The 9,161-nt window shown below is 35.7% G+C and overlaps 1 protein-coding gene across 1 annotated transcript; it reads left to right on the top strand.

The window, feature by feature from the left end:
• The first annotated feature begins 936 nt into the window (after positions 1-936).
• LOC131433118 (uncharacterized) lies at positions 937-2,372 on the top strand. The gene is made up of 2 exons (XM_058599938.1): positions 937-1,378; positions 1,427-2,372. Exon 2 carries the CDS (start codon positions 1,427-1,429, stop codon positions 2,153-2,155), a length of 729 nt encoding a protein of 242 aa, XP_058455921.1. The 5' UTR covers positions 937-1,378; the 3' UTR covers positions 2,156-2,372.
• Positions 2,373-9,161: the final 6,789 nt, after the last annotated feature.

Genomic DNA, 9,161 nt, shown 5'->3' on the forward strand with positions numbered 1-9,161 from the left:
CGTACACGCTATACGAAATCGAACAAAGCACGTGCTTCGTTTGCAAGACATGGTGTTTTCTTTTTCCGTACCAGCGCGTACCGGTTTTGCATCGCCATTTTGTATGACGATTTGAACTTTTTGACTCATCGCCCTATAATTTCGGAACCGGAAGTTAGATCTGGATAAAATTGAACACTATTTTATAAGACGATGAGAGTTTTAATTTGAATCAAGATTGTACAAATCGGTTAAACCGTTGCTGAGAAATCGAAGTGAGTTCCGTTTTGTGGAAATTTTCTTCATTAATATCGGTTCTTTCGGGACCGGAAACCAGGGGCCAATAGTTCCAAAGTAGGTTTATATATTTATCAACTAACAAGATCTGCCAACTAGATGAATTTACCAGCAAGGTTTATCATAATTTGAACCTCCTTTTTGTAAATTATGGTGCTGTAATTCTGGAACCGCAAGTCGGATCCGGATAGTTCTTCTGAAGACTTTTTAAAGAATTTTGGGACCTCTCATTTGCATTTTAGTTTGTGAAAATCGGTTAAGAAATTTCTGAGATAGAAACATACATACACACATACACACATACAAACAGTTTGTGATCTTCACAAACTAAGTCGAATGGTATATGAAACTCAGCCCTTCGGACCTCGGTTGTAAAGTTGGTTTTCACAGCAATTTCATAGCCTTTCTATATGAGAAAAACAAAAATAATTAAATTACCACGACCTGTACAATAATAGTACTATGCAATAGACATTAGTTGAATCAAAAATCTGATCGATGTCAAATTAAATTGGAATGCATTGATTTTTCAATGAACAAAGTATACCTAAAAATGAAGAACTGTTAAGTAACTTCCTATTCAATTGCCTGCTCCAAATATGTGCATGAAAATTGATGTAAATTATTAAAATATTTTTATATGTGTAACGAACTGTGATTCTTTCAAACATTAGTATTCTGCTCACGATAACGTCCAATTCAACGATTTTTTAAACAAAAATATACTTGTACAGGTTTGTTCAAAGGAAAGTTTGTGTGTTACAGTCTGTGAGCTATAGAACTTTACTGCTGAAAAATACTTCAGTTAGTCATTTGGAGGTTTTCACTTCGCTTTCTTGACTTATGCAATGAATTACCTTCAACTCTCGCTTTCGTGAGATGTTGGTAGTGTTATCAAATAACACGCATGAACAGTTTCCATACGAAAGACCGAAAAATGGCTCTCGTTTTTTCTCCATTGGATGAAGTGACAGGTGCAAGTTCACCGACAAAAATAAAGAAAACATTTGCTGTATAAAATCAGCAGTTACCGGTGCTTCGAGTTATCATTTGATCGTGACCGTTCGCCAGAACCGTACACCTTGGTGGGTTCACAACGAAGGTGAGTTTCAATCGATATTTCACGGTTTATTTAACCTTTGAAGTTCAGATGCATTTCACAGTTATCGTTTTACTGGGGGTAGCCTCCATCCTATCGGCGGAAGATTCTAGTCGAAAAGAGGAAAACATCATTAAAGAAAATACAGTGCAAAACCATGATTATATTAATCATGATTCCCAAGCCACAGCACAATACGAACAGGTTACACAGTATCACCCCAATCAACTTCATACTGTTCAATCGAAACTAATATCGGCTACCGACAAAACCAACGAGTATCAGAGCAGCGCTCAGCATCAACAACACCAGGAATGGGAACCACAAAAGACGTATAATCATCAGCAGAGTCCTGGGAACGTATTTTACATTCAACAACAGATTCCTCACGAACATGACGGGCAGTATCGAAACGATTACAATCAGCACTATCGGAATTCACAGAACCAACACAGCTGGGAACCGATGAGGCAGACCAATACCGGAAATCTGCTCTACCCAGTGAACATTCCATATCCCATTCACATAGTAAAAATGGTGCCTGTGATGGTTGACAACGGAATTCAAACTCCTTACCAGTTTGTTGGTCATACCTATACAACAAAAGCGGCATCGGATGATGTTGACTACAGAAATGTACGATTGATCCATATAGCTAAACCTGAAACGACTGCTGCTCAAAATCCTTACGCTGTTTATACCATGCACTATCCCGTCTATTTGAGTCCTGTACGAAAGGTGACGTCTTCTACGAAACAAAACCCACATTCGACTCAGTGAAGCACCACCGTCTTTTCGATGGATCGATTTTGTGTATGTTTTGGAGTGAACTTTGATTTTGTGATTTTCTTAAATGAAGAATAAACTAAAGTAAAAAAATATATATAATTCTGCTTTTAAGGCCATCGTCCAAGTACCATGCGCGCGGGTAGTTTAAGGAAATTTTCGATGGAAATTTCGGAAAATTTGAGAAAACCAAAAACATCTACAACCTTTGTAATACTTTTATCTATCTACAGGGTGAAAATGGCTGGAAAATTCGGAGGATTTTCCGAGTCTTATCAAAAATAGCTCTGAAAAATGAGTGTTTTTGTGATCTTTCACAATTATCTGGAAAAATAATGCGATGACATAAATTTTTTTTTTTCAAATATACCTTATGATGGATACAAAGATTACATTCGGACACATTTTTTGAAAACCTTTTCACGTTTTTCTTAGAAAATCAACGAATTTCAAAAATTTCCACGAAATCGGATATATGAAATTCGTTGATTTTCCATGAAAAGCGTGAAAAGGTTTTCCAAAAATGTTTCCGAATGTGAACCTTGTTGCCAGCATAAGGTTTTCTTGAAAAAAAATTTCATTCCATCGAATTATTTTTTCAAAAAATTGTGAAAAATTACAAAAAAAAGCTCATTTTTTCAGTGCTATTTTTGATAAGACTCGGAAAATCCTCCGAATTTTCCAGCCATTTTCACCCTGTAGATAGATAAAAGTATTTCAAAGGTCTGTATGTTTTTGGTTTTGTCAAATTTTTCAAAATTTTCATCGAAAATTTCCTTAAACCACCCGCGCGCATGGTACTTGGACGATGGCCTTGAATCCAATTCAATTCTCAAAGCTGCTTATTTTTATTCTATAAGAAGAATATTACATTCACTAGCGGATGGTCGTAGCGTGATGGGTAAGCCGATCACCTTTCGCACAGCATTTCTGAATTCGATTTTCAACCCCTCACATATGATGATTTCGACTCGAGAGTCGAATGAGTTTAAAGTTAGAAGACTTGAAGAAAGGAGGGAGAGAAGGCTAGAAGACTAGAATACTAGAAGACAAGAAGCTCATTTTTTCAGTGCTATTTTTGATAAGACTCGGAAAATCCTCCGAATTTTCCAGCCATTTTCACCCTGTAGATAGATAAAAGTATTTCAAAGGTCTGTATGTTTTTGGTTTTGTCAAATTTTTCAAAATTTTCATCGAAAATTTCCTTAAACCACCCGCGCGCATGGTACTTGGACGATGGCCTTGAATCCAATTCAATTCTCAAAGCTGCTTATTTTTATTCTATAAGAAGAATATTACATTCACTAGCGGATGGTCGTAGCGTGATGGGTAAGCCGATCACCTTTCGCACAGCATTTCTGAATTCGATTTTCAACCCCTCACATATGATGATTTCGACTCGAGAGTCGAATGAGTTTAAAGTTAGAAGACTTGAAGAAAGGAGGGAGAGAAGGCTAGAAGACTAGAATACTAGAAGACAAGAAGACTTGAATACTAGAAGACTAGAGGAATAGACTAGAAGACTAGCAGACTAGAAGATTAGAGGACTAGAAGAGTAGAAGACCAGAAGACTAAAAGTCTAGATGACTAGAATGCAGGAAGACTAGAAGTCTAGGTAATTAGAAGATTAGAAAATCAGAAGGCTATAAAACTAGAAGTCTAGAAGACTATGGAACAGAAGACTAAAAGAAGATTAGAAAACCAGAAAAGTGGAAGACTAGTGATAATACTAAAGATTAGGAAACATAGAACTAAGAGTCTAAGAGACAAAAAAAAACTAAACGACTAGAGGAATAGCGGACCAGAACGCTAGAAGACTAGAAGACTAATGAATAAAAGACTAGAAGACTGAAAGCCTTGAAGACTCCAAGACTCAAAGACTAGAAGATTGGAAGACTAGAAAACAGGAAGGAAAAAAGACTGGAATGCTAGAAGACAAGAAGATTCAGACAAAAAGACTAGAAGACTAGAATAGAGAAGGAAAAGACTGGAATATTAAAAGACTAGAAGACTCCAAGAATCGAAGATTGAAAGAATAGACGACTAGAAGACAGGAGGAAAAGAAGGCTAGAAGATTAGAATACTAGAAGACAAGAAGACTTGAATACTAAAAGACTAGAGGAATAGACTAGAAGACTAGCAGACTAGAAAATTATAGGTCTAGAAGAGTAGAAAAGCAGAAGACTAAAAGTTTAGATCACTAGAATACAGGAAGACTAGAAGACTAGGCAATGTGAAGATTAGAAAATCAGAAGACTATAAAACTAGAAGTCTAGAAGACTAAGGAATAGAAGACTGAAAGAAGATTAGAAGACCAGGAAACTGGAAGATTCAAGATAATACTAACGATTAGAAAACATATAACTAAAAGACTAATGTCGTTTTTCATTGAGAACACTCGTGGAGTGTTTTGCTCGATTCGTGCACTTTTCGTGCAGTCGGGTAATCAAAACAGGTGCATTGTGTTTCATTGATTTGCACCGCACGAAAAAAATGCACTTTCGGGGCAACTGCACCCGTTTTTTTTTCAGAGCAGCTAGCGTGCAAACCAAACTTTACAAAACCGTTTCTTTGATCATCTGTCAGGGCAAAACACTGGCACCGTGCGAGTGGAATCAATGAAAAACGACATAAGAGACAAACAAACTAAACGACTAGAAGGATAGTGGACTAGAAGACTAGAAGACTGAAAGCCTAGAAGACTCCAAGACTCGATGACTAGAAGATCTCATTAATAAGATATGACTACAATCTTTTGCAAAATGTTCTTAAGCGTGAATCCTTCGTGAAAGGCTCAGGAATTATTCTTGATGATAAACTTAATTTTAAGAATCACATTGATTACGTGCTCCTTCAACTATCCTTCTTCTTCCATCTTCTAATCCCCTTATCTCTTCTCTCTTGCCTTTCAAGGAAGCTGCTCTGTAATGCTGTAATATTGTGTCATCAACTAGTTATAGGGTTAGTAGTTTAGTTTTAACTGTTAGTTTTATTTGTTAGTTTTAAACGTAAATGTATTTGTTAGATCATTGTAATCTGTTGATACAAAAGATAAGGAGGTTTTATGCCTGCTGGGGAGAAAGAGATTGCTATATTTCATCTCCATCGGGCTTTTCCCTGCTCCCCAAAATAAACTCGAAATAAATTGGAAGACTAGAAAACAGAAGCAAAAATAGGCTTGAATACTACAAGACAACAAGATTTAAAGACTAAGCAACTAGAATACTAGAACAGAGAAGGAAAAGACTGAAAGACTGGAATATTAGAAGACAAGACGACTAAAAGACTAGAAGACTCCAAGACTCGAAGATTGGAAGAATAGAAGAATAGAATACTGGAAGACAAGAAGACTTGAATACTAATAGACTAGATGAATAGACCAGAAGACTAGCATACTAAAAGATTAGAGGAAGAAGAGTAGAAGACCAGAAGACTAAAAGCTTAAATGACTAGAACACAGGAAGACTAGAAGTCTAGGTAATTAGAAGATTAGAAAATCAGAAGATTATAAAACTAGAAGTCTAGAAGACTGAGGAATACAATACTAAAAGAAGACTAGAAGACCAAAAACTGAAAGACTAGAAAACTAAAAGTCTTAAAGACTAAAGAAAACAAAACCTATAACAAAAAAACTAACAGACAGAAAAAACTAAACGACTAGAAGAATAGACATAGAAGACTAGAAGACTAAGGAATAGAAGACTAGAAGACTGAAAGTCTAGAAGACTCCAAGGCTGAAAGACTAGAAGATTGAAAGACTAGAAAACAGAAGGGGGAAAAAGACTAGAATACTCGAAGACAAGAAGATTCAAAGGCAAAAAGGCTAGAAGACTAGAATAGAGGAGGAAAAGACTGGAAGACTGGAATATTAGAAGACAAGAAGACTAAAAGACTAAAAGACTCCAAGACTCGAAGATTGGAAGAATAGCCGACTAGAAGACAGGAGGAAAAGAAGGCTAGAAAATAAGAATACTAGAAGACAAGAAGACTTGAATACTAGAAGACAAGAAGACTTGAATACTAGAAGGCCAGAGGAATAGACTAGAAGACTAGCAGACTAGAAGATTAGGACTAGAAGAGTAGAAGACCAGAAGACGAAAAGTCTAGATGACTAGAATGCAGGAAGACTAGAAGTCTAGGCAATGCGAAAATTAGAAAATCAGAAGACTATAAAACTAGAAGTCTAGAAGACTAAGGAATAGAAGACTAAAAGAAGATTAGAAGACCAGAAAACTGGAAGTCTAGAAAACTAAAAGTTCAAAAGACTAAAGATTAGAAAACATTTAACTAAAAGGCTAAGAGACAAACAAACTAAACGACTAGAAGAATAGAAGACTAGAAGGCTAGAAGACTAGAGGACTAAGGAATAGAAGACTAGAAGATTGAAAGCCTAGAAGACTCCAAGTCTCGAAAACTAGAACATTGAAAGACTAGAAAAAAGAAAGGAGAAAAAAGACTGGAATACTAGAAGACGAGAATATTCAAAGACTAAACGACTAGAATACTAGAACAGAGGAAGAAAAGACTGGAAGACTGGAATATTAGAAGACAAGACGACTATAAGACTAGAAGACTCCAAGACTCGAAGATTGGAAGGATAGAAGATTAGAATACTAGAAGACTAGAAGAATAGACTAGAAGACTAGAAGATTAGAGGACTAGAAGAGTAGAAAACCAGAGGACTAAAAGTCTAAATGACTAGAATGCAATACATTCTGAAATAAAATAACAAAAATAGCACGAAAATTAGAAGAAAATAAAACATACATTCACTGCACTAAACAACTCTGTTTTTTTCAGTTTTGCGTATGCCATTGACGTATGTAAGTGTTTGCATGACAAAAGAAATGTTCATTTTACTGGTTGATACCCTTTTCCTTGAAGGTCATCTCATTGTTATCTAGCGAATTGAGTGGGGCAAAATGGTTCACTATTCATACCCTGATCCATTGATTCATCGTCGTGAAAACATAGTTGAGGGATTCTCCATTCTAATTTTTTCCAGGCGTAGTTTTTCGTTCTAGTTTAGTTGCAGATGATGGTATGGTTGATGAAGGTTTTTTGTTGTTGTTGTTAAGCTTTGTCTCAGTAGAACTGGGGTTGGGTGAAAAAGTACCGTTCTTGATTGTAGGAGATTTTTGTCTAGTTTCTTGCAAGGTTTACCATAGTGGACAGATTTTTGGTAATATTGATAATTCTTCATACTGAGATAGTATTCTTCGGATATATTTACCGTTAAGACAGGTCGTGTGTGATGGTCATGTATACATCCTCATACAAGGTTGATGTTTTCGTGCTCCACATGGTCACAACGTTTTTTTTATATAAAACGCACAAATATGCAATTTCTGACCCAGAATTTGGTTTTATTTGAACGATCAATTCATGACAATTATAATAACACGGTAACGGGGTCCATTCACCGTGACGCTAGCTTTACCCTCATTTTTAAAGAAATAAGGACTGCTGATGCCACCGGCGTGAATTCTGCACGAAACAGTGCACTTTCATGGGTGTAAAGGTGTCTCGAGAACTTTACCGAGAACGATTACCATGGTTAAGCGATTTCCTGATTCCTGAACCAACTGGATCTTGCAAGGGTTTAGATTTTCGCAAAATTTTCCGACAGGCATAGGTTTAATTGTGATGCGTACTGGCGAATCGACAAATTCGAATCTTCTGAAATGCTCTCATTAATAGCTGCGGTTATGGTTTTAGCACGAGACGATGGTTTAAGGTCCAATAAAGTGTCATCCGTTTGAAATCTATACATCACTCGACGTCCAGTAGGCCGTCTATGAACGCTAAAAACATCATGCAGTATTTGTGCGTTTCACGAATTGAACTGCTGTTTTCGAAATAAATTTTCACAATTTGGATGTTCTGGCGATAAACCTATTCATGAAGAATTCTCAAAGATTACTGAAAAAACAGCGACATAACTGGACGACGTAAATTCGATTAAAATCGATAATCACACGTACTAGATGATTGATTGTGTGAATTTTGCCAGCTTTCAATGCGTAACTTGCAACATTTTAACGGTACAATAATGACGTGGAACACACGAGATGTTCAAATTCCTTCATGAATTAAAAAATCCACAAAATATCGTTTTCAGCCATCTAGGATTTCCCAATTTAGGTTAAAAAGTGATATGGCATTCATTTCAATAACTCACTTGTCAAACTTGTCTCGGAAATACGAATTGTATACCGATTTGAAAAAATATCCACAAACCGAAAGCTGTCATCTTCAATTTTCGAATTGTAAAATGTAAGTAATTTATAACAACTCGCCAAGCGTTAAAAACTCAAAAATTTCATTAAAAAAACTTATTCACTTATACACTGGTATGATTTGTACTTCACCAACTAGGTATTTTCAGTGAACATCTTATCTTAGCCAGTTGTAATTACATAAAAAAAACGATCTTGTTTGAATGTTATTTAGTTCTGTAATGAAATGATGCATAGTTGGAATCAACTAGGTACAGTATTGTCATCATGCCAAACGTGTTGATTAGAAACAAAGAATGAACAATTTCACAAAAGACGAGAAAGTTAATTCTAAGAGCTCTTGGTTATAAATTGAATTACTAAATTAATCGTCTTAAACAACTTGCATAAATGTGACTGAGTCATAGTTACATAGTTTTTCTCAATCACTGAAAATACTCCGTATTTCTATCTGTCGGTTTTGCACGATACGCTTTGTGCGAATATTTGTTCAATTTAGGTATTTTGTTGGCACTGAATTTCACCTTACTGCTCGTTCATACCAAATATTTGAGAAAACTTCAATTTTGAGTTATTTATGTTTATCTCGAACTACTGAAAGTTTTATCATAAATTGCTGACCATTTTTCCGATTATTTGGAGATAAAATTATGTTGCAAAAAAAAAAGATATTTACGATTAAGTGCTTGCACAAGAAAATTTTGAAAAGGGTAAAGTAAGTTGTAATCACAACAAAACACTGAAACAGAAGCGACGTTGAC

This window comes from Malaya genurostris, chromosome 2, assembly GCF_030247185.1.
Source record: "Malaya genurostris strain Urasoe2022 chromosome 2, Malgen_1.1, whole genome shotgun sequence".
Lineage (NCBI taxonomy): Eukaryota > Metazoa > Arthropoda > Insecta > Diptera > Culicidae > Malaya > Malaya genurostris.